This window comes from Cordyceps fumosorosea (assembly GCF_001636725.1).
Source record: "Cordyceps fumosorosea ARSEF 2679 chromosome Unknown scaffold_14, whole genome shotgun sequence".
Lineage (NCBI taxonomy): Eukaryota > Fungi > Ascomycota > Sordariomycetes > Hypocreales > Cordycipitaceae > Cordyceps > Cordyceps fumosorosea.
Genome location: NW_017387314.1, coordinates 579,783 through 606,436, shown reverse-complemented (window position 1 = coordinate 606,436; position 26,654 = coordinate 579,783). Strand labels below are relative to the sequence as shown.

At 55.0% G+C, this 26,654-nt stretch overlaps 9 protein-coding genes across 9 annotated transcripts; 4 read left to right on the top strand and 5 right to left on the bottom strand.

The window, feature by feature from the left end:
- Window positions 1–272: 272 nt before the first annotated feature.
- On the top strand, window positions 273–1,337 carry ISF_05844 (hypothetical protein; the record flags this gene model as incomplete). The annotated part of the gene is made up of 3 exons (XM_018849449.1): window positions 273–311; window positions 372–609; window positions 685–1,337. 3 exons carry the CDS (start codon window positions 273–275, stop codon window positions 1,335–1,337), a joined length of 930 nt encoding a protein of 309 aa, XP_018703476.1.
- A 185-nt stretch (window positions 1,338–1,522) lies between these two features.
- On the bottom strand, window positions 1,523–4,973 carry ISF_05843 (DNA damage-binding protein 1; the record flags this gene model as incomplete). Its single annotated transcript, XM_018849448.1, has 3 exons — window positions 1,523–1,552; window positions 1,602–1,862; window positions 1,920–4,973. 3 exons carry the CDS (start codon window positions 4,971–4,973, stop codon window positions 1,523–1,525), a joined length of 3,345 nt encoding a protein of 1,114 aa, XP_018703475.1.
- A 2,510-nt stretch (window positions 4,974–7,483) lies between these two features.
- On the bottom strand, window positions 7,484–8,604 carry ISF_05842 (hypothetical protein; the record flags this gene model as incomplete). The annotated part of the gene is made up of 2 exons (XM_018849447.1): window positions 7,484–8,193; window positions 8,262–8,604. 2 exons carry the CDS (start codon window positions 8,602–8,604, stop codon window positions 7,484–7,486), a joined length of 1,053 nt encoding a protein of 350 aa, XP_018703474.1.
- A 644-nt stretch (window positions 8,605–9,248) lies between these two features.
- ISF_05841 (PQ loop repeat protein) lies at window positions 9,249–10,453 on the bottom strand (the record flags this gene model as incomplete). The annotated part of the gene is made up of 3 exons (XM_018849446.1): window positions 9,249–9,996; window positions 10,053–10,310; window positions 10,377–10,453. The coding sequence occupies 3 exons, from the start codon at window positions 10,451–10,453 to the stop codon at window positions 9,249–9,251; spliced, it is 1,083 nt and encodes a 360-aa protein (XP_018703473.1).
- A 1,048-nt stretch (window positions 10,454–11,501) lies between these two features.
- On the top strand, window positions 11,502–12,803 carry ISF_05840 (WD40 repeat-like-containing domain protein; the record flags this gene model as incomplete). Its single annotated transcript, XM_018849445.1, has 1 exon — window positions 11,502–12,803. The coding sequence occupies one exon, from the start codon at window positions 11,502–11,504 to the stop codon at window positions 12,801–12,803; it is 1,302 nt and encodes a 433-aa protein (XP_018703472.1).
- A 749-nt stretch (window positions 12,804–13,552) lies between these two features.
- Window positions 13,553–14,755, top strand: ISF_05839 (ligninase H2 precursor; the record flags this gene model as incomplete). The annotated part of the gene is made up of 1 exon (XM_018849444.1): window positions 13,553–14,755. The coding sequence occupies one exon, from the start codon at window positions 13,553–13,555 to the stop codon at window positions 14,753–14,755; it is 1,203 nt and encodes a 400-aa protein (XP_018703471.1).
- A 719-nt stretch (window positions 14,756–15,474) lies between these two features.
- Window positions 15,475–16,674, bottom strand: ISF_05838 (hypothetical protein; the record flags this gene model as incomplete). The annotated part of the gene is made up of 2 exons (XM_018849443.1): window positions 15,475–15,811; window positions 15,863–16,674. 2 exons carry the CDS (start codon window positions 16,672–16,674, stop codon window positions 15,475–15,477), a joined length of 1,149 nt encoding a protein of 382 aa, XP_018703470.1.
- A 1,828-nt stretch (window positions 16,675–18,502) lies between these two features.
- Window positions 18,503–19,822, bottom strand: ISF_05837 (RTA1 domain protein; the record flags this gene model as incomplete). The annotated part of the gene is made up of 4 exons (XM_018849442.1): window positions 18,503–18,880; window positions 18,981–19,342; window positions 19,399–19,534; window positions 19,604–19,822. 4 exons carry the CDS (start codon window positions 19,820–19,822, stop codon window positions 18,503–18,505), a joined length of 1,095 nt encoding a protein of 364 aa, XP_018703469.1.
- Window positions 19,823–20,830: 1,008 nt separating this feature from the next.
- ISF_05836 (Ion transport) lies at window positions 20,831–23,327 on the top strand (the record flags this gene model as incomplete). Its single annotated transcript, XM_018849441.1, has 4 exons — window positions 20,831–21,069; window positions 21,169–21,303; window positions 21,410–22,278; window positions 22,351–23,327. 4 exons carry the CDS (start codon window positions 20,831–20,833, stop codon window positions 23,325–23,327), a joined length of 2,220 nt encoding a protein of 739 aa, XP_018703468.1.
- Between the last annotated feature and the right edge of the window lie 3,327 nt (window positions 23,328–26,654).

The following is a 26,654-nucleotide window of genomic DNA, read 5'->3' as shown; positions in this document are numbered from 1 at the left end:
ATGTCCGCGGTCTGCCCGATGACAAGCTGCGCCTCTATCACCACGCCCAGCCTTATCCAGCCTCATCCAGCCTTATTGGGGTTTGTCAGGGTCCCGTCGCTTGACAAATGCGCCGGTCGTGGCGTCTGGACGGCAGATACCACGTCAATGATGAAAAGAGTAGTATTGGCTGCCCCCCCCAGTCGCATCCTTACCGCGCTCTTCATCCTCCTTCACGCACTCCCCTGTCGAGAAGCTGTTTTCGCGCGTAGCTCACACAGACGTCTACAGAAATGAAGTTTTCTCGCGCCAAAATCCTTGAAAAGATGCCGGTAAGTACTTTTTGAAGGTTCTTCTTCTTACATGTTGCTTTGTAAAATCTAACATCACAGGCTCCGCTTGCAACGCTGTCTTACACTAGGCTGGCGGACAAAGATGCCGCGTCAGAAGAGCAGGAGTCCCTAGTTCAAAGAAGTCAAGATAATTCTTCCAAACCTGCTCGTATCTTCTTGATGCTAAACATTCTTCTTCTCTTTACCTCGCTGGGCTGTCTGGCTGTGTCAGTGCTTCTGGTGTCCGCCGAGCAGCCCATCGATGGAACTCGCCTGCTACGAGAGAAGACATTTTACTGTGAGTACTCTGAGGCTGCTAGTGCTTCATTAATTAGAAAGTAAATCAAGAGAGCAAGGCTAAGTAAGAACATAGCGCCTCCCCTCGACACACTTACACCGGACTGGACCGTGTCCAATACCGTCACCGAACCTCTCAACTCCGACGGCGCCGTCTTCCGACAAGATCCCAGTCCCCGCGTCGACGCCGCATGGGGCAAGTTCGCCGACATGGGCGTCATCGGCCTGACCGCCGCTCAAGTCGCCGCCCTCGGTAAGGACCCTGCCCTGACCGTCAAGGCGCCGCCAGACTGGGGCCTCGGCAACGAGACCTACCTCGCGCAGCTCGACGCCGTGCACCTTGCCCACTGCCTCAATTCGATGCGCCGCAGCCTGCACTTTAACTTTGCCCACTACCACCCGCGCGGCGTGCACGCCGTGTACGCGACGCACCTGGCGCACTGCCAGGAGGCCCTCGCCAGGTGGCTGGCGTGCCAGCCGAGCATGGAGTTGCTCACGTTCAACTGGGTCGAGGGCCACAAGGGGCCCTTCCCGGACTTTGAGGTGACGCGCAAGTGCTGGGACTATGACAGACTGCTAGAGTGGCAGGACGAGCACAGGGTGCAGACCATCGGCACGGCGGCTTGGGCGGCGATGAGCGCGCCAGAGGGCGCGAAGCGAAGGCCGTCGTCGATATTGCACGAGGAGTCCCTAAGTCGTACTCCATTTGGTGTCAAGGGGCCGGCCTAAGGAGGAAAGTAAGCAAGTCTATGTAGAGGAGGAGTGCTGTGGTAGATAGAGATCAGTGCGGAAGGGGTGGGCGGGAGAGGTAGGTTGGGCAGCTGGCAAATCCGGATATGCAATCAAAGACTCGTCGTATCATTCATGTTACACCTCTCATTTCTACCCAACACCTCAGAGTATTTCTCGCACACCTACGTACACAGCCTCGGCCAGTCGAGACCCTGCAACCCATCAATGCATCCTTCGCAATTCCTCAATTAGATTCCTTACATCCTCGACACTCGGCCCGAGATCCTTACACAGCTCAGTCTGAGTAGACTCGGGCAGGTCGAGGAACCTTTCTACCATTTCGCCGTCAACGAATCTGTACGGCCCCTCTGCCTCTCGCGCCTGGTTGCGGAATGATCGCCATGTGCTGAATTCTATGCCCCCCGCCGACCGGACAATCGGTTCCATTTTGCCCTGGAGTGAGAGGAGGATGTCCTGGTGTGCTGGGGCAATTTCGCCGTAGAGATACAATGTGCCGTCAATCTATGAGTATATGGTCATTAGCGTAAAGTCAGGGTCATTGGTGCAAGCGCAACTTACGGAGCCGAGGAAGGCCCTTGGCCACACGGCCGCATTGTTTGTTGGAGCGACATTGAGCTTTCGAATAACGTTAATCTGTTCGCCAATATTCATTTCGCTTGTGATTTCAAGACGGCCGCGATCTTGCTCGGTAGGCGCATCCGGATTTCGGGCCAGCACAATGACATTGCCCTGAGCATCCGTCTCCAACCATTGCTCACCGTCCAGATGACAGACAGAAGTAGTCCATGCCGCTTGGAAGTGTCGCGCCTTCTGCTCCAGGCGCGCAGGCTGTCCATCCTTGGGCGGGGTGAATTCCACCAGGGATAACGACTGCATTAAATCACCAACTCCAATCATATTCCCCGAGATATCGATTGTTACCGGAACAGAGGCTGGGCGATGAGATGCAAGCTTCTGCAGGGAGCCCCGGGTGCTGGTTTCCTCCGTGTACCTGTAGACAACAACAGTCTTGGAAAGACCAGCAACAATATACTCATCCAGGACACCCAAACAGCGGCACGCGCCTTTAAGATTGTGTGACATGATGGTGTACAACTGGCGTTCCTCATCTACTCCCAGAACAAGGATCCGCCCACGTGTCTGGCTGGCCTCGGCAACTTCTCCGTCGGTGATGAAGCTTGTGCCAACAATGAAGCGTTCCACGAGAGCGCCGGTAGGATCAGGAAGCTCGGCGCGGATGACACTCTCAACCATTTCTATTACTCCGGACGCGTTGAGTTGCAGCGGCGCACCGAGTTCTTGCAAGAGGACTTCGTCCACCAGCTTTACTGAGCTTGCGATAATTTCTTCATCGCCGACGAGCTCTTTTTTGACGCAACCGAGAGCAAATGCCTTGGCACCAGGGGCGTAAGCGACTCGTCGGACTGTCTGATGTATTGGTTGTGATGTGACATGGGTCAGACGCTGCTTATCAATGTGGCATACGCGGACGTGCTGATCGGTAGAGATTAGTATGGAGTCGGGGAATGCTTCAGCATCAAATGGTGCTACACTGGTGGCATCCTCAACAGTCGTTGCAGAGTAGATAATGCGCCCTTCAGAGCTGTATATCAGACTAGAGTGCTCGCTTGTGGCAAAGATGCTGCAAGTCCCGTCGGCTTCTGGTAGATGGTGTAGCCTCGCAGCGCTACTTCCCAGGGTGACGGTCTTCCTGCCAGACAATGCAAGATCTTGGCCTGAGACGTCGAAGTTGACAACCGTCCCGTCTTCCAACGCAACTAAAAGTGTTGCTGTACGGTCTGACGTGCTGAATGGGTGAAGCTGAACGAGGGCTAAGTCGCGGGGCACTGACGCGGCATCGGCGGTCTGCTGAAGGCTAACACTATGTATGGCGCTCAGTGTAGCAAGGTCCACGATTGTAATCTTTCCAGGGGTCCACCATCCAACAACGCCGTAGTCTTTGAGATCTGGTGAGGCATGCAGACAAGAAATCTGATCGGACTGGCCCAGCGTTTCGCTTCGTTCGTAGCGCTGTATAGCCGCTTTAAGATCCTCCTCAAGATTCAGCGAGACAAGGGTAGTCCCGTCGAAGCAAAGCAGTAGCCATTTCCCATTGTATGAGACGGACGTGATTGTGCCAGGAACTCTATTCCTCCATGTTGATACTCTCCCTTTTTTCTTGAGGTCAAACACATCAACAGCTGATTGCGTTACATGAAGGAGATCTCCATTAGGCAGGTTGGTTGCCAGCAAGGTGTCATGGTGGAGTTCCATTCCAACGAAGTGACTAAGTTCCTCGATCTCTCCGTTTGCCTCAAACTGAAAGATGCGAGTTTGCAGGACAAACGAAGCCACAACCATGTCGACCTTTTCCGAGCCATGCGACTTGAAAGTGAATAGTTGTCTGGCATTTTCAATGGGAAGTACACCGTAGTCTTCCAATCCAATGCCACTTCTAATACTGCGCAATGATCCATTATTATAGGCACCGCAGCCAGCGACGATCATGGCTTGACCAGACGAAAATACGTTGCCTTGTTGGGGGTCGCCTTCTCTGTTGCCCATATCCATAATGGCAAAGTCCAAGATTGGGCCGTTGTTGAGCAAAACCTGGATCGGATACATAGTCCGAGAGTCGAGGTCAATATGTAGAAGCTGCGAGTCGCCATGATGCGAGGCGAGGAAAAGCATGCCATTGCCCATGTACACAAGAGTCGACGCGCGAGACGGTAGGTCTCCAGAATTAGGAAACTTGAGAGACTCAACAGTCATGCCAGTAACAATGACTCCGGTGGGCTCTGAATATGTCTCCAGTGTCATCAAGTCTAAGCGTCCGTAGTCGTCGGCAAGGAAATAGTGTGTATCGTCGTACATGGCCCAAGCGACGTATATTTTGGGTTCGGGGAGCCGCGACGACACGCTTGAGTACGTCAAGCTATCAAAATACGTCAATAATGTCTCGCCAACGACGAGAAGACCGCCAAGGTGTGCCCTTGTGCCCTCGTTATTCCGCACATGATACCGTTTTTCTTCAGCAACAGGCACCGGAATTAGCATCGACGCGAATGGGTCGTTAATGACTTTGTCCAGCTCCCGATCCCTGTGCGGGTCAAATCTGGAGACATCGCCGCCCTTGTCATCAGTCGTTAGCCTGTAGACCACGACACGAGCCTCCTCCAAGTCAAGCTGTGACTGGTAGAGGAAAGCGATGCGCGGGTGGCCTGTACGGCTGTGGATGAAGGTGCTATCCTTCATCCAGAGCTCTGTAATACGAATCTGATCCATCAATTCGAGCTTTTCAGATCTGCTGCGCGGAATTGGCAGGCGGAACACGTTGAGCACGCCCTCCCACAGATGCATCACCATGAATTTTGCCGTGGGGTCCACCAGGCACTTGTTCTGACTTTGCGCTTCGCGCATATATGGCTCGGCAGCGTCGTGCATCGTTTCATTCATGAGTACCATTTCGTTCTTTTTCCGATCCCAAGATACGCTGAAATATTGTAACCGCTCGGTGCCGACGAAGAGGAGGTCGGCAGTAGCGTCCTTGGGTCGCAAACGCTGAAGCATGCATATCGTGCCGTGCACGACTTTGGTGTGCAGGCGCGCCATGCCTTCCTGCGTGACGCGCCATATCTCGAGTCGATTCGCCTTTCTAATATGGAAATCAAATTAGCGGTCAAGTCAAAGGCAGGTTTCCCGGCGGGCATCAACACCAGCCGCGAAGGAAGGGCGCAATGGTACGTACGCAACAATCAAGTCATCGAAGTCGGGGGAGCTGAATTGGAGTCGAATGGCATGGCGTATGCTCGTCGGTAAGTGTACTGGTGCTACGTATGACATAACGATGCGAGGGATAGACTCGTGATGCGTTGCAAGGCGTAGTTTGAACGCTTCTGGCCGGGAGGTTCGAGGACGGCTGGAGTTGAACCAAGTGCGTCACTCGCAGTTCCTTGGTGAGGTGTAGCTCTTAAGTTGGTGGGGTCTGCAAGTGCCGGAGTTTACAGGTTCCCTTCAGTGCAGGCTAGGCAAACTCCGATAGGAATGATACGGTAGATTCAATCACAATCTATTTGGTAAATATTCTTGATTGTTTGAGAATAACTGTTTTTTTTTTCGGGTATATATGCTGCTAAAAATGCGTGGCTGTGGCGAGACTGGCGACAGGCAGTGGATGTAGGCAAACACTGGTTTCTCTGTACAGCGCTGGCTACCTGCACTCTACAGCCGACATACGGGTTTTCTATACTCGTCACCTTCGATACTCACACTTCAAAAACCAACCGGAGGCATGTTGGATGCGTATTTGCAATGGATATGACCCAAGAGTCAGCCATACAGTATGCACAGAGACTTGGCTTGTTCCATGACCACAGACATAGTCAGTTTTCACTACAAAGCTGTCTGGCCAGCATCCAAACCATCTTCGAAGACCCTCTCGAGCAATTGGTGGGAAATGAATCTCTCAGCAATGAGATAGATCTGCCGAATGGTGATATGATCTTCGAACAAGAGTCCTTAGCAGAGAGGGTGCCAGATGAGCTGGGATGCACGGCGCAAACAAGGTTAACGTTTTCCTCCCAACCAAGCTCCCTGAACGACTTGCTGCTCGAACTACCAGATATAGGACCCAGCTCTTCCACAGACTCTGATGCGTTCTCCCATATCATTGGATTTATGCCGAAAAATTGTCTTGTCTCCCAATATCTACCTTTGATCTCAGTCGACCAGAGTGAAGACCAGGGTCTTAACTTTCCTCCTCACATCGACCGACTGCACCAAGCACTCCTATACAAGCTAGACGTTTTGAATTCTGCAGTCGGAACAGGTCCATTGAAAATTAAGCCTATGGCAGATTCTGAGGTAGCGTATTGCCTCTAGCTTTGCGCTCACTGCTCTGACCTGTCCAGGTATTCTCTGTCCAAGAAGACGCAATAACGCCACCTCAATCGCCTGAATTCAACCATCAACCTACCGCAGATAACTCCAAGTTGCTTAGTCTCGCCAAAGAAAAGCGTCTGAGAGCTACCACACCATCGCCGAGGGTAGCGAAGTTGCATCGCACTTCACAAGCCTGTTACAGGGACAGGCATAAGCAGCAGGCCCTCCAGCGTGACCCTGATGAGGCTGCACCTTCAACGTCCGTCCCCGAGACTAGATTGATACAACAAATCGAAGATTTCCAAGTGAAAGAGTCTAGCCAAGAGGGAGGAGTGTATCCACTGGAGGTGAAATCGCCGGGGGACCCGTTTCACGCTTTCTTCGAAGATGCACTCTTCAGCTCCGACGAAAAGGATGCAGACATCGAAATCGAGAGCATGGCGTCAAACCTGGACCAGATTGACAATATTTTACTGCCACTGCCGAATATTTCAACTTCTGAGCTAAGCCATCTTAGAGCAAGCAACGCAACACTGCCGGCCACGCCTGAGTGGGCGTCCTATAAGCACCTCCCACCTCTACTGGTCGATTCGGTCCTGGAAGAGGCGCTTCAATGGGCACCGCTCCCTCCTCGGCGTGGCGGGCCGTTTGAAGCAGAGCCCATAATGGAGCTGAACAAGCAAAGTGCGACAAAAATGCAGGAAGTCCATCACATTGGAACCCTTGGCACCCTTGAAGATGGCGAGATTGAAGAATGCTCAAGAGTGAAGAAGGTCATAAATCCGCTGCCGACACCGCCATCGAACAACTCGCTCGACTCACTGATCAAGCTCAGACTGCAGAGAAGCGCTTCTGAGCGAGTACAACCATCCCCGTACGGGGATCTGTCGTCTCATTTCAGATTGAACAAGTCCATATTGCCGAGTGCGGACGACCCTGGCGCTACCTCCAAGCTGGTCTCGGCATTCATGAGCCTTCGAGGCGTCCAGCCGGCACGTTCAAAACTCAAGTGATCTTGCACGGCATATCGTATGAGAATTCAGGTGTTCAGAGTGAGACTCTCCTCTATGTTTATATAGCCAAAGTCTGCGTGTAAAGTATGGGGGATGCAAAACAGATCCAGTCTATCAGCAAAAATAGCCATGTATGCCCGTGTATCTAGGCCATCTAATAGATCGCAGTGAAATCGCAAAAAAAGGGGGAAATGAACAAAGAACAGACCCAACTGTCGTCGTATAACCTCAGCATAGCTCCCACAGCGGCCGTGGCATCTTCGACAGCGACGGCGCCATCTGACGGGCTTGTTTAAGTCCGACATAGACGACCTTCTGTGACGAGCCGCCCACTAGGACCGAACGCGACGCCAGGCCGTAGTAATCGGAGATGGAGTGTGTCAGCCAGCGCTTAAATGAGGCGCTCTCATCGTCGCCAAACGAGTCAAACACGACGCCCGCGTCTGCCGTCCCCCCCGTCCCCGCAGCACGGTACGTCGTCATCGTCGTCGTTTTCTTCCTCTCCTGCAGCGCACGCAGGGCGTCCGAGCGACCCGCAAACACAATCTCCTCCTCGTCCGAGTCCAGCTCGTCATCCTCCGCCTGCACCGCCTCCACGGCAGCGGCGCGGCCACTAGAGGAGATGTGCGCGTGGACAAACTGCCGCACCGGCTCCTCGAGCGCGCGCACCCACCCCCGGACGGCCGGGGAGCGCTTGGCCGACTCGCGCAGGTCGCGCGGCACCTCGCCGACGCCAAGGCCGGTGGCGCTGCCGCGCATCAGTTGCTGCGTCTTGCGGGCCGCCTGCAGGCGGCGCGTCGTGTCGGCTACGCGCTCGCGCACGCCCCGGTCCCAGAACTGCGCGACCTGGTACGGCACGGCGTGGATGGGGTGCGTGGGCTGGACCTGCCAGTCGGAGGGCTGCGGCGGTTGCGCGTTGGGGACGCCAATCAGGCGGTCTATATAGCACGCCAGGTGTTAAGCCGGGAAGACAACTAGAAATGGTAGCGAGGGAGAAATGGTATACCGTTTTCCCACCGGCGGCGCTGCCGGCTGCCCTCCTTGCCCTTGAGGAGCGCCTCGCGACGCGCCATGCTGTCTCGTCGGGAGGGCGGCCGCCGGGGCGGCGTCGCGGGCTCGTCGGCGTCGAACTGGACGACCCCGCGGCGGGCGTCCGTCGTAGCGCGGGCCTTGGAAGGCACATGGTCATCGATCGGGATGGATAGCGGGGTGCCGGTGCCGCGGGCAATCGGCGAGACGCTGAGCGATTGCAGCGCTGATATCGTCCAGGCGTCAATGTCGATGCCTGTGGTGGTCGCCGCGGGCGTCTGAGCAGCATGCTGCGGGGAGATCGGGCTGCCGATGGCCATGATGTGCGGGTATATGTGTGGTGTTGTATGGAGGGGCTGATTTCGATTTGCGAGGAAGTCGGAGACTCGAGCGGCACTGGCGGAGTGAGGATCTAAGCGAGCTCAAGACGATATGTATGCTTTGCACAACCAATGCCTTGGATATGAGAGGCAGGGTATTAACGGTAGCCGACGCCCGGGCGGGATTGAAGCTGGGGAACAGGGGTTATATGACTCCATTGTCATGATGCGCGTGCATGCGCTACATGTCCTCGAGTGGATTGTGCGGCCAATCAGGAGGCGAGCGCAAGGCATGAGGATCGATTTAGTGGACCGGGTTCCCGGAGGGCTTCGGAAGCCACCAGGGTTCCTGCGGCACAGGCTGTGGGTGGGCGCTTCAACGGCTGGGGCTGTTACGTGTCTATATTAAAGGTGACTCAACTGTTAGTGACGCGTCGTTGATCCCGTGATAATCGGCTGGTCGGTCGAACCACGCGACTGAGCGACTGTTGCATCATTTCAGCGCGAGGCTGACACGGAATAAATAGTCGTTAAATGGCCAGCTTCCGGAGTGTAGAAGAAGAATCTTGGGAAATAGCGATTATTCTAAGCTAACGTAAACTAACAAAGAAACAGAACCCGCAATGCATCAGACATGAAAACCATTAGTGACGGTGATTCGTAGACTTGTAGCTCTTGTTGGGGTTACCGATACCACCAGGTCTCAACAGAGGCTGGCTCTCTCGCGCAATCGCACGTTCCTCGCGGTCTTGAATGTGCTCCAAGTCTTCTTCGGTTTCAGCGTAGCGTTCTGGGTGCCCGGTAAAGGGCCCGGGAAGACCACGCTCCCAGCCCTCGGAGTAAGTGCGGTTAGCAATAGGCCTTTGGTGGTTAGATTGGTCGACCGGAGAATCGGGTTCGTTGATAAGAGGGGCACTCTCAGGCTCTTGCATGCGCTCGTGACGCTTAGCAAGCTCGTAGTAAACACACATGAAGAGCACAGAACCCTGCATGGCCGCAGTCAGCAAATAAATGGCCCAAGTACTCCAGCCCTCCATGCCCAGGCGCATGTAGAGGCTGGCAGCAAACAAGAGACCACCAGGTGTCTGAATACACATCATGGGAATACTCAGGCTGCCGGCGTGCTTGAGGTGATATGTTGTCCAGATCTGTGGCACATACTGCACGGCCGCCAGAGCTGCTGCCAGAACCCCGAGAAGATGGGCCCAAAAGTTTAGGTGTTGGGGCATGGCGATGGCGAAGATGCCAGTGACGATGATGGTGACGAGGCCGTGCAAGAAGGCAAGCAGTCCAACCGTCGCAGCAGTTTGCCATTTCGGCGACTCGCCAGCAAGTTCGTCTTGTGGAACCGTAGCATCTTCGTAGCGGAAGAACATGAGAAAAAGCACGAGACTAGAGGCCTGTCAGCAATGCGATTGGCAAGAGTTGAGGGGGGCTGTGGTCCATACATGAGACTAAAGCACAGCCACTGCCCGCCAAGTTGAGCGATTCCAAGCATGCTAGCTGCACATTCGAGGCCCTCGACTTCTTTGCAGCAGCTCATGGCTGCGCGCGAGGGTGGGACGGTCAATATGTTTGCAAATCCGGCAGTTGCCGACGTGGTACCGAGAAGCACAAAGTATGGGGAGATGCCCTCCGCTGTGCCTCGTGATATGATTCGATAATGCTGTGGGAGATAGGAGACGAGAAGGCCGAGGAGGATCAAACTGCAGACGATCAAGACGTTAGCGGTGTGCAGATAGGGGACACGCGGCGAGAGAGGCAAGACAGACATGGAAATGACGACCTCGAGATATCTCGGTGTCCGGAAGGCATCGCACCGCGACGCGGCCTCGTTGAAGATGTCCATGACTGCGGCGGAGGCGCCAGAACGCCTTGCTATGCAGGAAAGAGCCTCGTCGAAGGGATGTAGTGGATGAGACTGTGATGAGATCTGGATCCGGTGACCAAGCGGCGATCAAGCCGGGACTAGCAGGCGGCTGGCGGCAGCGTTTCCGCGACGTCAACCTGATGGGCGTATGTGGTTGTCGAGAGCAGTAATGCTAGACAGGGTCAAGAGATGCTGGGGGAATGCAGAGATTAAAAGGTCAAGTGGAGCTGGAGGGGCGAGGTGCAGGCGAGTAGGTATGGATGATAGCTTCGTCGCAGTACCGTACCTCGACGAGAAGTCACAACAGAGTATGGAGTCGGTGCAGCAGCGCAGCAGGTAACATGCACGTTGGGTGTGTGTGGAGGGAGGCTTGCCATCACTCATCACATTCACGTATCCTTACTGCTGTACTGGACTGTAGGAATGAGTGGATCTCGTCTGGCTGCGTGATTGGCTAGCTGAATTGGCTAGTCAAGGCTGAGGGCCGCAGAATGGACAGCCAGAGGGCGGAGCTTGGGCCATCACGCATCTGTCAGGCGCAAATGACGTAGACAGAGGAGGTACTTGTGAGGGAGCAACACATGTTGATTGCTTTGGTGCTCTGCTTCGAGGTACCTCAGGCCCACTAAAATTGCCTAGCAGCTTTCTTTTAGCGGACACAGCTTGCATGTTACCAGCGGCCACAGCGCTCCCACCATCCACTAAGCCTCCCTAAAAGCCACTCGGGAAAGCCCCCAAAGCTCCCTCTTCCGCTACCTGAATTACAGGGCTATACAGCCACAGCCATGCCCCACAGTTCAAACACCGACTGTGGGCTTTCTTAGGGTTGCTGTTCTCAGAGCTCAAATCATCAACCACGTTTATTACTGTTTGCTTGGCGACAAACGAAACCACCACCAACCAACCCACTCACTCGTCAGAAACATGCGTTGATACCTATTATCGTGACCCTTGGCCGGAACGGCATTTATCCCGCCAAGACCCCACACGAAAACGATCGCCATCTGCTGGGGTACTAACCAGCGATATGCACTCCAACGCCCAGCCACAAGACGCGCCGATGCCGCCGCAGATGCACGATGCTTCGCCCTCACCCTCATCGGCCACGTTGATTGCACAGTGTGCTGCCAACTGCACTGCTACAGAACCCAGTCGCTTTTTCTATTCTTCCGCTCAATGGACAGCCGATGGTACCTCTCTCTTAGTCGGCTCTTCCGACAGCAAAGTCTCGACCTTTGTCCTGCCATCCAACCTGTTAGAAGCCGACACAGTTCAGCCACTGCAGCCCCAGGCCAGCATTCAGCTACCAGAGCCCTCGCAGTGCATCGTTTCGGCTCCCTACTTCTCTCTTTCTAATCCAGCCACACAAACTTTTCTCGTTGGCAGTCGTGATCACCCGCTACAGCTCTATCATGCTTTCCCCACTGGGTCTGAGCCTGCGCCTTTGTGTATGTACAAGCTCATGAGACACGAAACGGAGGCGTACATTACACCATCGTCCATGCTCTGGCCGTCCCCCGGAACCCATTTCTTCTGCGGCTCAGCAAATCGGATCGACTACTTCGATGTCTCTCGCCCCGGTTCTGACGGCCCTGTTCACACAATTCACACGATTCCATCCAAGAGGCATCTTTTGAAAGGCGGCGGCGTGGGTATGAAGGGTACCGTATCCGCACTCTCCAACTCACCCGCGGATGCTCCCGGCAGCGGCATTGTAGCCGCTGGCACCTGGACACGATGGATGGGTCTGTACGACATGAACCGCGCAGACAAGGCCGTGGCAAACTGGAGCATTGCGGACGCCGATCTTCACGAATTTGGCAAATCCTTTGGGGGGCAGGGTATTATGCAGACCAGATGGAGCCCTTGCGGGAGATATCTCGTCATCAACGAAAGGCACGCATCCGGCCTTCTTGTCTACGATATTCGCGGCAACGGCAAGCTCCTAACAGTGTTGGCCGGGCGTGACTGTAGTACGCAACAGAGGCTTACGTGCGATGCGTTTGGCATTGCAGGGGACGGCCCTGGCTTCGAGCTGTGGGCTGGAACTGAGTCGGGATCTGTCAAGGTCTGGGACGAGGTTGGTCTACATTACGGTGTTGTCGACCCCAAATGGAGCTGGGACGCGCACGAAGCTCCAATAGGCAGCACCATTGTCCATCCAAGCGGCTCTGTGGTCGCTTCTTGCGCTGGCGCTTGGTGTCACCCCTCCGAAGAGGACATTGACAGCACAGAGGGTGGTACAACCGGGAGCAGCGTCAAGACCACAATACTCGACGGCTCCGCTATCAAGCTGTGGTCTGTGACCAGCCAGCAAGCGTCGCAATAACGACGAAACAAGCTCTTTCAACAGCGCAGATATTGCCAATCCCCCAGCTGTCACTGGCCGTACAAGCGGTTCCATCTGCCACCCGCATAGATTGAACCGATGTTACTGGAAGGATCTGCAGCCGGGCCTACGCTAGGAGGGCATTACTTGGTGCAATTTCCCCGTATTTAGAAAGCGCCACCTAATCTTAACGAAGCCTCGCAGCCCTGGAAATGGATACGACATGGAAACGCGGCAACGCTTTTAAATCGCTCCCTTGTCCCCTTTACTTACTTGGTGACGCGGGTTGTCAACAGGCATAACGGGACAGCTGAAAAGAGCTCGCAAAAGCAAGTCGCCCTGAATTCCTGGTTACATTTTGAGAGTAATCTAGAATACGGAGAGCTAGCCCAGACTAGCCGTCCATCGCAGGCTGATCTCGGCTTCGTTTAGCGCCTCACCGTGGAGGTAGCCAGCACCAACACCGCATGCGGCCTAAGTTCTCCGTTCAAAATCTTGCGAAAAGAAAGTACCGAGTTTCCGTATTGGTCTGGATCAAGAATCTGGGGCGCGAGCGCTGCTACCCTGGGTATCAGGGATAACTGCTTTGATGCAATATAATCATGTCTCACTCCATTGGCCCTGCGGACGGGTGGTCGTGTGTTCTTGATAGCTTCCATTCGCTCTGTGCCGGTACTTGCCACCTCTTCCTGCTTTCGTCTTTTCCTCATTCGCCTCACAAGGTCCTGTGATATACACCCCTCTCGAGGATGAAGGCACCAACAATAACCATCGCCGCGGTGGCGCTGGCCATGAGAGCAGCGGTGGCCTATCCCGGCATCAAGGACACCATCGACCAAATCAACAGCCGCGCGGCCGCATCGCCGCCGAATGCTTCTCCCGAGCTCATCGGCGACCTCGAGCACCTCTCCGAGAGTAGTCTCACGCCCACCGGCAGCGCCATCAAGCGCATCCTGCTCGGCCAGCTCAACCCGCAGGACCTCGTCTCGACCTACACGCCTCCACCGAGAGACTCCTCAGCCTGTGCGGCCGACACCTGCTGCATCTGGAAGTACATCGCCGAGGATCTCCACGCCGCCATGGTCGGCACAGCCGGCCGCTGCAACAAGCTCGCACGCGGCGCCGTGCGACTCGGCTTCCATGATGCCGGCGGCTGGTCGCGCAGCACCGGACCTGGCGGCGGTGCCGACGGCTCCATCCTGCTGGCCAATGAATGCGAGGAGCGCCGCGAGAACGGCGGACTGCTGCCCATCTGCGCGCAGATGCGCACCTGGTGGGCCAGCTACAAGCCCTACGGCATCAGCCTCGCCGACCTCGTCCAGTTCGCCGCCGCCGTCGGCGCCGTCGCCTGCCCGCAGGGCCCGCGCGTGCGGTCCTTCGTCGGCCGCCGCGACAGCGCCGCGCCCGCGCCCCGCGGCAACCTCCCTTCGCCCTTCGCCTCCGCGGACGCCCTCCTGCGGCTCTTCGCCGACAAGACCCTCGGCGCGCGGGACCTCGTCGCGCTCCTCGGCGCGCACACCGCCAGCCGCCAGATCACCGTCGACCGCAACCGCACTGGCGCGCCGCAGGACACCACCCCGGGCGTCTGGGACGCCGCCTTCTTCCGCGAGACGGCCGCTGCCACCGCGCCCGCCCAGGTCGTCCGCTTCCCGAGCGACACCAACCTCGCGGCGGACCCGCGCACCGCCGGCTGGTTCGGCGTGTACGGGCGCGCGCTCGGCCCCGCCCAGGCCCTGTGGAACGACGACTACGCCCGCGCGTACGTCCGGCTGTCGCTGCTCGGCGTCGCCAACGTCAACGACCTCACCGAGTGCACGCACGCGCTGCCGCCGGCGACGGGGCCCGGGTTTGCGAGCCCGGACGCGGAGCAGATGGCGCGGTTCGCCAGGGGCGAGCTGGCGGGAGCGGCGGTGGACGCAGCATTGGAGGAGGGAGATTTGCTGCCGCAATAACCTTCCTTGCTTTATAGGGTACTTTTTCTGTCATTATTTTACATTTACAGGGAGGCGTCGAATATTTAGCACGCGAGGCGCGGCTACAATTGCTCGGGCTCAGTTGGCTCAATGTTGATTATTATTGCGCGATCGGATGTGCATCCGGCTTGTGTAAGTGAGTGAGTGGCTGTGTGGAGAGGATGTGATCGTTGATACAGTGCCTCTGAGCACGTCAAGCATTCAATGCAAGATCAATAATGGCAGGCAATAGACATTAAGCAATACGCTAAGCTCCCGGCTACCTAAGCTATTACATAAAAGGGGCATTCAAGAAGAGGCCCAGTGAACACTTTATGCATTCCAGGTTTGCATCCGAAGTTTTCACCCAATGAGTGCTGTCCAGACCTCTCATGTCGCTGTTACCCCATCGCGTAACCAGCGGCATGCTGATATATAGATGATTGAAAAGAGTGAAGTGGAGGAGAAGGCGGGTATATGAAACAGAGTGTCTGATTTGACGTATGGCCGGCGTACAGTCAGTCGACTGTAGAAGAGATATGGGGGAGAGAAAGAAGAAGAGGGATAAAAGTCGTCAGGCACAATGGCATGTCCATGTCCAGCTCCAAGACACCAACCTGGGGACATGACATGCACAATTTTCTTGGCCTCGACTCACTGGTATGTACTTTCATTACCAAGACCGGATATGCGCAACTTTTGCCTCAACTGTCCGTTCCTCAGGATCGAGTCAGGTTTCGAGTGCGACCACCGCCAGTTTGCTGCCAGAATGGGCGCTCACCACCTCGGCGAGGCACGCTGCCAGTGTCGACAGGGGAAAAGTTGTCAATATTATTAATGGGCGCAAGAGCGTTATGCTGCGTGAGTGGTGTTTTATCAGTCTCCATGACGCCATTAGCGCCGCCGATGACACCCCCCTTTGTTCCGGGAGGAATAGGCCACGATTCTATTTCTTCTTCAGACTGGCTTGTAGGTCCAGGAGGCTTAGGCGCGGGGCGTGTGTCAGTCATGTCGTCGATGTCTTCGTAGTCATTATCTGGACTAGCCAACGGACGACTATTTGCTGGTTAGATGGTGAGGCGCTCTGAATTGTCCTTTACAACATACCTGATAAACTTGGGTTCCTCTTCGGCTTCAGCTGCCTTGGAATTCTTTTTGCGGCGCCAGAGAAAGGCTGCCAGGACGAACAGCAGAAAAAGAGCAATGGCGCCACCAACAGTGCCACCGACAATGACGCTGGTGTGGTTGACTCCTCCGTCGACCTCGGTCGAGTTCTTGCCAGTGGGCTTACTATCACGACCCAAGGTGCTACTAGGGGCTCTGCCATCACTGCTAGTTTCCGTGGTCAGAGTCACAGTAGGACGCAGAGAAACCGAGACGGTTGTGTAAGCGATGGCAGGCTTGCCAGCCGCGGTAAAAGCCACTGTGGTAGCCATTTCAGAAGCTGAGCCGCAACCATACTGGAAGAAGCCGCCTTGAAAGGTGTTTTTGTAGCACACATCTCCAACGCCGCAAGTGTAAATATGAGGATCAACGACGCTACGGCCGGGGTTCTTGTCGTCGACGCAGCCGGTGAAGATGCCCGTAGTACAGTCGCCTTCATCTGGACAGCAGCCGATAGCGTTGTGTTCGACGTCGACGACGCAATGTGTACCCTCGATGCAGGTCGCGGGCAGGTTGGGGTTGCCTCCTATATAACCACATACGGTGTTGAAATCGCGACCTGCGAGCAGAGGTGGGATGACCGGTGCCAGGGTGGACTGAATTGGCCATGTCAGGGTGTCTGCTGTCGCAGTCGGCGCGACTGTCTGATGAGGAAGTGCGTGGCCCGAGATAGGAGCAATTATAGCAGACGAGACGAGCAGGGACGCAGCAATGGGGAAGGCAGGACGCCGAGCAGCCGATCGACGAGGCGCCATGATTGTGTCGTTGTATGTTCGCGAAGCAGCTGAAAGCTGGAAAGCTGGTGCCGAGTGAGGATCTTCTTTCTTGAGGGTAGAGACGAAAAAGAATGCGACGTTTGTTTGTTTGCTTGTTTCGTGTAGTCGAGCCGTACGTGCGTTGTTGGTGTTGTTGTCAAGGCCTTAGCAAACGATGCCAGGTGGCAGGCAACGGCCAACGCTCGCTGCAGAGCCTGTCTGGTGGTGCACGCCAATGATGCAAGACTAACGTCTTTTCCTGCAAAATGAAAGGCAAATAGAAAAAGAAGTAGTGAAAATGAGTGATAAACAGCGGTATACTACAAAGTCGCCGGATGTCTGGTTTGCTAGCGAGAGAATGGGGGGCAAGAAAGCAAAGGGATGATATGATGGCAGACGATGCCAAGAAGAGGAGAGGCGGAAAGGGAGCAGGGGTGAGGGAGGAAGCGGTCAGTGGTGATGGACTAAACAGGCAGCTGCGTGAAGAGGAAAGCACAGCAAGGCATTGACTACATGTACGTCCGGTTGGTGCCCATGGAAACGAACGTGGTAAAGACGATGCAAGACAATGAGAAGCAGTGAAGCAAGGAGTGGGAAGGCTCGAGCTTGCGAAGAGCGGCTACGGAGTGAAGAGGCAGACAAAGAAAGAACTGAGAGACGAGACAGAAACAAGGGGCCTCTAGAACAGCACCCAAGACAGGAGCTGGGTGATTCTGGGGTGAAATTGGGCTCGGTACCTTATCATAATTCTTTTGCAGAAATGAAAAAAAAATTGTTGTGTGCATAACTTGGTTTTTGGGAAAAGGATGGCATACAGACGAGAGAGAGTATGCCTCCCATCTTGACGCCGCCAGGCCCTCCGTCATACTTGGAGCTAGCTAGCTTCCCGCACCATTCCGTGCGACTTTCGGGATTCTTGTACGGATAGGCGCATGTAAATTCAATGAGCCGAATTCAATATGACCGTGATCCGTACACAGCAAGGCACTGGGCAGTGATCCGCTGCTCCGTGCGGGGGTCGTGTGAGCGCCCGAAAGCCCCTGCGACATTGCTGTGACGTCAGATGAACCGCTGTGCCGCTTCGTCTCAGCATTACCCGATTACTGCAAGGGAGAAAGGAGACAATGTACTCGGAAGAAAAAGCAATTATACCAGCGTAGAAGGGGGTAACCGGGCTGACTAAGGTGCGTTTCCCTCCTCTTTCTGCTTTTTTTGCTTCGTCTCTGCTCCAGAGCAGCGCAACCCACTGAGGCACGGGTGGGAGCCAACCTGGCCGCTTAGAAAGAGGAAGTCAAACGTAAGCTGACCATACCTAACTAGAATTTGACGGATTCCAATACTGCCTTAAATGACTATACAAGTCCGACTTGTGATCAGCAACTTGTCAGGGCAGGATTTCCCAAAATGGCAGTTCCACTCAGCGATGCCTGTGGCGCGATCTGATCGGCTCCACAAGCCGCATGGCCTGTAGCTTATTAGTGGTTTTATCATCTCATCTATTTTCCGAGGTGAACTGGAATGTTAGATTCAAACCATTAAATTTTTGCTAGATACGCACAAAAATTGCATGATATAGGTGCAGCCGGGCGTGAAACTTAAGCCTCGGCCCCATGCACCCGCGATGCACCAAACAACTCCCATCAAACACGGTGCCTCAGGCACTGTGCTCGTCTTCACCCTGTTCTAGAACTTCTGGTACACCGCCCAGCAAGCTGCTCATTTGTATCTCCTCATCCTACAAAACTCCATACAAATCGACAACAAATGAACATTCGTGTTCTTCGGAAGACTTCATCACCCAACCGGATCTTCCTTACCAATATGCAACCTATACCCGTTCGTACACGGGTCTCATCTCCCAGTTTCCGGCATGTCCATTGACATCGCCGTCTGTCTCATCCGCCAGCCTTGTCATGTCGTCCACGTACACGAACTTGCCGGCCTTTCGAGCTTTTTTAGCCTCTTTTTGCCTCTTCTTCTCTTCCTTAGCCTGCTGCTTTATTGCCTTCTTCTCCTTGCGAGTCACCCGGGGAAACTCGCCGTCCGAGCCGCGGAGCACCAGCCCAGGATGGAACAAGTTCAACAGCCCCAACGCCAACGCCATGGGCATTGCATCCAGGGTGAGCGGGTATGTCTCGTCTGTGATGAGCTTGTTGTCCGCGTTGATTCCCGGCCCAAACTCAAGCAACCGATAAATGATTCGCATCTAGATCGAAGCCACATCAGCAACAGACAGCAGAAATCCGGATCTGGACAGCGCGATGTTTTCCGCCACAACTCTACACCTCCAACAAAAGGATGCTCACCATAATCAGTACCAGAACTGCTAGCATCACCCATATCAGAAACCGCAGTCGCCCCATGCCCTGTCCCCGCGAGACTTGCCGCATCCGGTGGTAGAACCACGCCGTCATGACCCCAAAGATCACGATAAACCCGAGCTGCAGCCCAATCCCTGCAGTGTACAGCTTCATCCCGATACGCGTCAAATTTGCGTTGTCGTTGTTAGATAGCAGCCCGCCGCCACCCAGCTGCACCAGGAAGCAGATAATGTCAAGCCAAACAAACAGCACCGTCAGCTTGACTGCGCGGACGCCCCAGATCTTCTTGTCGGGAAGGCCAAAATAGACCATGCGAGCGACCGTCATGTAGGCGAAAGCATTGATCCCTAGGATGCTGTCAGCCCCGTGCTCCAGGAAGGTGTGCTGTCATGATGGCACTCACATAACGGCGCCAGCAGGAAGAGAAGCGTTCCCCAGATCGCGTACTGTCTCTCTTGCTGATTGTGGGATCCAATAGTGCGCAAACTGAACGCTGCCGTCTCCCATGCGGCGCCCATGATTACAACCCAGCAGAATCGCTACAAATGGTCGGGTTAGATCTCTCCATCGTAGGTAGGGCTGATAACCGTGGTCCGCCACCGACTTACCTTTTTATAGACAATGGCTTGGACAATATGGGTAACAAAACTCGCCCCAAAGACCACGGCAAAGGCCAGGTTGGCCTCAAAACTCGGGTTGTCATTGTAGTTGGAGTTACACGCATCAAATGGTACATGGCCATATTTGTCCGGGACAGCCGTTGTGCAGCTAGGCGAAGCAGTACTACTTGTGGTTGGTGTATGTGTGTAAGTCGTCGGAGTGGCCATTGCGCTTGAAGCTGTTTTGATACTAATGAAAGTATTCCTAGAATCAGTCTCAATATACCAAACGCTATATATATATATTAAATTTTCGCATCGCAGGCCTGACCGGTAGACGAAGTTGCTATGTTTACACCGTCTCTCTCCACTTTCCGAAGAGACCGCTTACACACACGGAGAAAACGGTTACAGAAGGGCGGCCAAGAATAAAGGGCTACCTCGCATTAATCCGAAGAGTGACGAATTGGCATGTCTGCGGTTGCAGGTGTGCTGATCCTTCTCAGCCCTGTTGAACCCTGGCCAGTGAGGCTGTAGTGGGGGTAGCTGGCCAGCAAGTACGCGTCAGCTGTCAGCGTTGTCGGATTCATTCAGCATATTGACGACGCTGGCTATTGCTAACTAAAAGCGAATTGGCGCGTGTTTATCTCTAAGGTTAAATGTAGTGATTAAGTTGGTCTGGGGAGACTTTGGTGTCGGTGCTGTTACTGACATACCCTACATTTGCCTTCGACATTTTCAGGAGCTATCACTCACACCTTGAGAGGCTGATAGTTTCCGAGTCTCTTTTATCTATTTTCCCTCACTTGTCTAATTATTTCTCTCAATATTGTTATTTCCACCAAGTCAACTCTAGTGTGGTCGTTATCCAGGCGACAAGTTATGGTCTGCATTCATCCATCCGCAAAGTTGACGTTACTAGCAAAATCGATTAAAAATTATTAAACGAAAGGCAAGACAGAATAGCTTCATCTGGCTTGTAGCCGATAGACAAAAGAAAGATCTAAGCCGGACATTGAAGCAATGTTCTTTGTCGTTGTGGTGGTTCGTGTTGCACGCCACAGATAATTCATCGCCAAGCCTGATCGGGCACAAACTCTTCGCAACCACTTTTTAATGCCGCCTTGCATACCCTTACCTACCACGAGTAAACTGCGACTCTGACCTGTTTCCGTATGGGTTAAACTATGAGGCGCTTATATCGCCGCGTCTCTCGTCAAATTGCCGTGCGACATTATGGGTACGCTCTCGTCCAATCTCCGACGCGGCGGCTCCTCGACCCGTGACGCCATAGCCCAGCGATCCGGTCCCATCTTCACCCAACCTCAAGCCAACATGGCTGCCGCCGCCCATGCGAGAAGCCAAGGAATCGACATGACGCGCGACGAGAGCGTCGAGTCGGCGCCAGACGACTACCCGTTGCCCGTAATTTACCAGGATGAGGATCTTCGCTCCGTCATCAAGAAGCTGTCATTGTGCGACAAACCCCTCACCGCGCATCACGAAACCCCTGATGCGCCGCGCCTCCCACCGGCATCGATCGATCGCTAACCCATTGCGTTCGATTCGCGCAGATACTTTCGCTCCGTCATCGAGCTCCCGAGCACCTTTGAGCAGCTCCGCACCACGCATGCCGGCGCCTGCCTGAACGACCTGGCTAAGCACCTCGCCGAGACGTGCCAGAACCCGCTAATCGTGAATGCCCTGCTGTACGCTTTCTCTACCCCTCAATCATTCCTTTGACTCAATTCCGCGCGTGCCGCTTGCTCACGCTGCAAATACCAGCGCTCTGAAATGGCACTATGACGCCGACAGGCGTGAGCAGACGCTCGGCGAGTCCCGCGCCGCCGCCTGCGAGATCGTCGCCTGGCGCTTCCTCGCCCTGCTGAACGACGCCGACGCCATGCGCTTCTGCCTGCGCGAGATTCCCGATCCGCGCCGGCCATCGCGCGAGGACCGCGGCAGTGGCGGTGGTGGAAGTCGCTGCTCCCCCCGCCCCGACGATGAGGAGTCGTCTCTGCTGCTACCGCCGCCCGCGCCCGCACTCGCGCCGCGCCCCCGTACCGAGCCAAACGGCGACCACAGCCTCCACCACCGCCGGTATGCCCAGGCGGGAAGCGCATCGTCCCGCCGATCCCTTCGGCCGAGCTCCTTTGCGCATCTCGTAGTCGACGACGACGACGACGCCACCACCTGGGCGGACGGCGAGGCCGACCCGGCCGTCGCCTTCCGCTCGCTCAACGCGCTCGAGATCGCCGTCGTCGCCAGCGCCAAGCGCTTCCTCGGCCGCCGCTCGGTGCAGCGCATCGTCACCGGCATCTGGCACGGCGACATCGTCTTTTGGGACTCGCTCTCCGTGCGCGCCGCCAAGACGCCGCGCCTCTACGATCCGCGCCGCGCCGCCTCCACCGACGCCTACTCTCGCCTGCGCGTCCCCAAGTACCTCAAGACGTTTGAGGCCTTCTTCTTCCTCATCTTCCTCTACCTCTACTACACGGTGCTCATCCGCCGCGTGACGGAGCGCATCACCGCCGCCGAGGGCGTGCTGTGGGTGTGGATCGCGGCGTTTTGCTACGACGAGTTTAGCGAGTGGCTCGACGCCGGCTCCGTCTTTTACGTGACCGACGTCTGGAACGTGTGCGACCTCATTATGATGTTGTTGGGGTGCGTCTTTGCAGCGCTCAGTAGGTCCTCCCCTCCCTCCCCCCCTGGGGTGCGACTTGTGTGCTGCGGTGATGCTGACGAGATGTGCGTAGGAATCACTGGTGTCGTGCAGGATAGCGCGGCCATCAACAACATGGCCTTTGACATTCTCGCACTCGAGGCCCTCTTTCTCGTGCCCCGAATGTGCTCCATCCTCTCCCTGAACCCCTCGTGGGGCATCCTCATCCCGTGCCTCAAAGAAATGACCATGGACTTTCTCAAGTTCATGGTCATCATCCTCATCATCTACTGCGGCTTCCTCACTACCTTCTCCCTCCTCGGCCGCGACCACTTCTCGCTGATGCGCATGGCCGGCGTGCTCGGCAAGATCTTCTTCGGTTCCAGCTACGTCGGCTTCGACATCATGCGCGACATCGACCCCTACCTCGGCCCGCCCCTCATGATCGTCTTCATCACCATGTCCACCTTCCTGCTCATGGGCTCGCTCGCGGGCCTGCTCGCTAACAGCTTCGCGCGCGTCATGAGCGAGGCGCATGCCGAGTACGTCTACGTGTACAGCGTCTACGTGCTCGAGGCCGCTACTAGCAACCGCCTCACCCACTTCTACCCGCCCTTCAACCTGCTCGCCCTGCTCGTCTTCCGCCCCTGGCGCCTCGTCCTCCGCGGCGACGACGACGCCCTCCGCGGCGGCCGCATCTGGCTGCTCAAGGTCACCCATGCGCCCATCGTCGCCGTCATCCGTCTCTACGAGGTGCTGGTGCCCCGCGGCGGCGCCGTTGACGGCCTGCCCCGGCTGGTAGGGTCCATACTGGACGTGCCTGGCGGCGATGGGCGGACGGAGTCGTGGATCGACGTGGATAGAACAGATAGGGGACACAGACGTGCGCGACGCCGTCGGCCGGTGTCGCAGGAAAGAACGGCGGTTGAGCAAGACCTGGGAGGAGTGGATCGTGTTGCGCTGGAAGTACAGATTGGGGACCTGAGCAGGAAGTTGGACAAATTGACTGAACTTGTTGTGGAGATGAAGCGGAGAGAAGAGTTTCGCTATGACAAGGACGATATTGAGTAAACTGAGCAATACATTAACAAAGTACCATGTTTCGAGACTCTAGGTTTTAGATGTTCTGTTGACATACATCACTCAGATAATCTGCCGCTCTAACAGATTGGGCGTTTGCAGCTTCGTTTGACCAGCTGCTGGTAGCAAACGGGCCAGTCAGTAGTCTTGTTTTTTTTTCTTGAGCCACCGGCATGGGGCTGGTGAATGAATATCTCTTCGAAGAAACAAAAAGAAAGCAGCAGATTTGCAAACGCGCGTTTGAAATGTGAGTCATAAAGGGGAGGAGGCCAAAAGTTTGTAACTGTTGTCTCTTGACTGGCGGAGTGCATACCTACAGTAGGTACCTAGGTACCTACAGTATGTATGTATGTAGGCGCTGGGAGCTCGCACCTGTACCGTCTCAGCCCAAGCACGACAAAAGGTCAACTTGACGACATACAGACATCAATCCCTTGACCATCTCGAGAACTCTCCCCTTTTCAAACGCCGAGTCAAATACCGGTGAAAATGTCGCCATTTATTTTCCATCTTCCCCCAGAGCTATCAGAGATGATTATCAGCCGGCTGAGCAAGCCCGACCTCTGTCGTGTGAGCGCCACTTGCAAGCGATACCGCGAGAAGCTTGCACCGCATATCTTCCACACCATCAGCTTTGAGAATGACGAGAGAACCTCCAGCTCTGCACTCGCGGCTGTGAAAATACACGGAAATCTTGTTCGATGCCTAAAATTCGACTGCTGGGCCGAACCTCACGACGCAGGTGTCGAGGAGCTGCCCCTTCTCGAATCTCCAGAGCTCCTCCCAGCCGCTTGTAAGCTACTGAGAGGTTCTCCTACGCCAAATTCCGATGGTCTTGCTGTTAGATTTATATACTGCAGCATCGAGAACAATCTTTTCTGGGACGGGGACTATGGAGAGGCATATCTCTCAGAGGCGCATCCTGTTGAGGCTGCGGAGGCTGAGCAGCGCTGCCGCTGGAGGGCGGCTTTGGACGAAACATACACGGCTATCGCACAAAATATGAGGGTACGAGAACTTGAAATTGGTAGCTTGCCGCCGGTCCGCGTCTCGGCACTCTCTACTCCTCTTTTTGGCAAGATGCTTGGTCGTCTCAAATCGGCCACTCTTGGTCTCTGCAACCCCTGGCTATTTAGTGATTATGGTCCACATCCTGGTCTAGTTCCAGACACAAGAGAAGAATTGTTTGCTCACATGACAGAGCTGGAATGTCTTCACTTGGTTGGCAGTCGGGATTATTTCCCCGGACCGAGGTGGCCTATTCCCAACGTGTACCCACAAACACCACGTATCAACTTGCCCATGCTTCGGACATTATCACTCAATCAGATCTACTTCTTGTCTCCTGGATTGGTCGAATTTCTGGAGGCTCATGCAGCCACTCTGTCAGTAGTCACGCTTATAGGCTGCATGGCAGGCTTCAAGGGAGCCCGGCCATCGGAAACATGGGCAAACTTCTTCAGCCAGATAAACGCGCTAAAACTTCCAGCACTCGTCAAATTTTGCGTTAGTTACGAGTCTGAACACCTCATCGGGGAACCCCTTGACTACGAGACGTCGCTGTCTAAGGTCCAAGCCAAGCGTATTGCAGCGGAAAAGTTGAAGAGCGACCCAGCCAAAGATTCGAAGCGACGAGTCTTTGCATACACGCAATAGACGACGACGACCTGGCTGTTGTGAGTCTTTTTAGGCATGTCAAGCGAGCGGAAACAGCAGCCCTCGACCACCTTGAGTACGAGAGACTCATGCGATATGTCGAGAGTAATGCCCGGCGCATTGCAAGCGAAAAGAAACAGCACATTTGATGGCACCACGCTCAGAACTGAGGAGAACAAAGTGATGGGTGGGATTTGAAGATTGGAGTTGATAATCTTGATTTGGTTGATATTCGAGAACTTCATGCGTGTAAAATGAGGCATGATCTGAGTGTAAGCACAAGATCGTCCCACGAGAAAGAGCCAATTCTGGAAGCTGTGCCGCGAATTCTGAGCAGCTAGCTAAAATACATTTAAATACAGCCACGCGTTGAATGTAGCCGTGTCTCTCGTTGCCATTGCCTGGCAGTCCATCAGCATAATTTCGAGTGTAGAGTTTTCAGCGCCCTCTTCTATCCTCCTAAAGTTATTTGGTGCGATTCTCATGAGCGATACGCTCGGCATCATTTTGGGCTAGCTTCAGCAGTCGCCCATATGCCACTTCGTTTTCCCCTTGAGCGTCATACAAGAAACGCGGTCTAGACATATGCCTCGAAACGATATACGCAAACCGGCTCAGCCGGGGGCGCAGCCACACCTCCAAGTTTCCCCTTCTTGGCGCGCGCCAGCTTTTGGGACTTGACCGCTTAACTAGATCAAATTCAATGCCAAAGTTGCTGAGAAGCAAAAAGTCAGACAGCTGCCGGAGGTACAGAGCCCAGGTTTAGTTCGGGGGTAGCCAGAAGTTCTCCTCGCCGGCGGTGCTTGCAACCAGGCAGTTTCTGAGAACAAGGTCGGACAAGGGTCATAGGTTCGGAAATCTGTGTTTTTGTAATCCGTACAAGAGGAGCAGATGGTGTACCAGGAGAGAGATCGTCCCCAGCTTTCGGGATCGTCTTGGCTTGCCGCTAACACGCTAACAAAGCCGCCAGCCAACAAGCTGCAGCCCATCAAACGGCCGCGCTGGGGCACGCACCGCCTCGCTTTTTCGCGGAAAGACAGCAAGCAGCCCATAATCCGACACCTCCTATTCGCCCAGCGCCAGCGTCGCAGCGTTACGACATTGGCCAGTTTCCCTTTTGATCCCTTTTATAACAGCCGTTTGTAAATAACTCACCCATCGCTCGGATCGCGTTGCCGTACTGGGCCTCTGTTGTCGACCACCCATGGCGTAGTTATTAGTGGCAGGTAAAAAAACGAACGCCCCGACTGGTCCCGACAGGAGCTAACAAGCGCCGCAATGTCTCATCCAGCTCCGACTTCGGGATTTTTTTCGTCAGATCCACGGAACCAAGCGAATCGCAAAGCTCCATACCTGTGCATATCTCTCCTCAATTTCCAACCACCGACCCCTCCAGCTTACATATCCAGTAGACCCCATTTCAGCGACTTTCCGTCCTTTTCAGAAAGACGAATCTTTTCTCCCATCAATTGGCATCTCACCCGCGCCATCAGATTCACCTGGTAGCTCCTCTGCTCGACAAGAGCCGAAGCTGAGCGATGACTGGTAGACAGCTCGTCACGCCGCTCCGTCCTGCCTCCTACCGCCACAGATACGCCCATCGCCCGTTTACGATATAGAAAAACTGCATCAAACAATCATATCCGATACGCAAAGACAAAA